The sequence below is a fragment of the Galeopterus variegatus genome, unplaced genomic scaffold (assembly GCF_000696425.1).
Source record: "Galeopterus variegatus unplaced genomic scaffold, G_variegatus-3.0.2 Scaffold5288, whole genome shotgun sequence".
NCBI lineage: Eukaryota > Metazoa > Chordata > Mammalia > Dermoptera > Cynocephalidae > Galeopterus > Galeopterus variegatus.
The window spans coordinates 129,901-131,930 of NW_007731399.1; the positions used below are offsets into that span (position 1 = coordinate 129,901).

The 2,030-nt window shown below is 34.7% G+C and overlaps 1 protein-coding gene across 1 annotated transcript in view; it reads left to right on the forward strand.

Moving 5' to 3' along the window:
- Nucleotides 1–611: 611 nt before the first annotated feature.
- The window catches only part of CNN3 (calponin 3, acidic), a 7,180-nt gene continuing 5,761 nt past the window's right edge, over nt 612–2,030 (forward strand). The window contains exons 1-2 of the mRNA XM_008589192.1: nt 612–753; nt 950–1,016. Coding sequence (XP_008587414.1) covers nt 698–753; nt 950–1,016 — 123 coding nt within the window. The 5' untranslated portion in view covers nt 612–697. The remainder of the gene's footprint in view (nt 754–949; nt 1,017–2,030) is intronic.

Below are 2,030 nucleotides of genomic sequence, written 5' to 3' on the forward strand. Positions count from 1 at the left end.
GAATTAAATGTTATTTTTTTCTGGTAAGGAGTCTAATAACATAGAGACTACAAAAGCAGAATTTTTGTACTATTGTACTGTAAGTACAGTAATTAGTACTGAGGAAAGTGTGTGTATATAGTGAGTAGCATGTATTTGGTCGAATAGAAGTCAAGCACCAGAACTTCCAGGCAACAAAACTATTGGAATGATATGTCTTGGCCAGTTGAGATATTGTGTAAAGTAGTTGCACATGTCAGAATCCTCTCCCCATCTTTTTTTGGAATATGGTGATTAATGACTTAATCTTTAAAGTTTAAGTCATGTCTGGTGCCGTATTGTAATATGCTATTAAATCCTTGTCACTTCATGTGTGTCATGAAAGGGAATCTCTCTTATCTTTAAGGATAGTTTCTCCCTCTCAGTGCCACCTTCTGTCTGTACTGTTCAAAATTTTGTATAACACCGTCTTCGCCAAAAATTTATTAGTTACTGGAGCTCTAACAGTTAAGTTTGCCATTGAACTCTACTGAGTATAATTTACTGCATGTCACAGCTGTGGTCTTGATAATGAAAGCAGAGCAAGTTAGTGAATCAGCAGTTTTTGATCTTTTAGTGAAATTCTTCTAAAGGTAGTTAACTTGTATTTCAGATTGCTTCTAAGTATGATCATCAGGCGGAAGAAGATCTTCGCAATTGGATAGAAGAGGTGACAGGCATGAGCATTGGCACCAACTTCCAGCTGGGCTTGAAGGATGGCATCATCCTCTGCGAGTAAGTTATGGCCCTAGAATGTCTGTTTCTGCTCTTGCAGTCCTTTCCACAGGCTTCCCAGTCCAGGTGTCAAATCTTGATATTCTGCCACTGTGCTTAACACTTTCCTTTATTGATGTTAAAGGAACAGGCTTTATATTCCAAACCTTGTTGTTGTGTGACCAATAAACAACGTGTCCTATATTTTTCTTTTCAGACTCATAAACAAGCTACAGCCAGGCTCAGTGAAGAAGGTCAACGAATCCTCATTAAACTGGCCTCAGGTAACAGCCAAACCAGCAACTTCTGGTTCTAGTTGGTTATTTTTTATGTAGTGAACATGTGATTTCAGTTTTGTTTTGGTTTGGTTTGGTTTTTTATTACAGTTTTTAAGTGGACGTTTTAGCAGAAATTTGTGCATATGGCTATATTTAGTTTCTTTGCCATTTAAAAAAATACTTCCATAATTACTTATTGAACTGATTCTGTAATTATTAGGTGTTTAGCTTAAAAGTTTTCCTATATTTAATCTCTTTTCAGAAAGGAATAGATACAGCTTACACAGAGAAATACAACGTAGACCATAAGGATGAACTAGGGAAAAAGCAAGGCATTTGATATTACGGCTAACGGTTGACTATAGAACACTGTATCAGACATAATCTTAGTTCGTGAATGTATGTGGTTAAGAAAAAATGGATATTTATTTGATCTTGACTGTGTGTTTTGTAATATGAGAGAATGAGCATTTAGAGCTAACGGTTGACTATAGAACACTGTATCAGACATAATCTTAGTTCGTGAATGTATGTGGTTAAGAAAAATGGATATTTATTTGATCTTGACTGTGTGTTTTGTAATATGAGAGAATGAGCATTTAGTAACCACACATTTATTTTGAAATTAAAATTAAAGCACATAGTGAGTTGTTTATTAATGTAATTATCTGCTTTTTGACAGAGAACATTCCAGGCCTGGATAGCTCTGACACAAAGTTCTTAAAAATATATAAATAAGATCTTGCCCTTAAAGAGCTGAAAAAACTGCTTAAAAATATTGACTATATGTGACCCACATTGAGAGATACTCTTTTTACTCTTTCCTTTTCCAGAGAGGAACTGTGCTTAGTATGTATTTTCTTTAGAATCCTTGCCAAGTAGCTTTCTGTCTGGCATCTTATAACTAGCGATGAAGACTCGGAATTCTTAGATATTATGAATATCAATATTTAGCCCCGAAATTTATATGACTCTTTTTCTTTATAGTTGGAGAATATTGGCAACTTTATTAAAGCTATT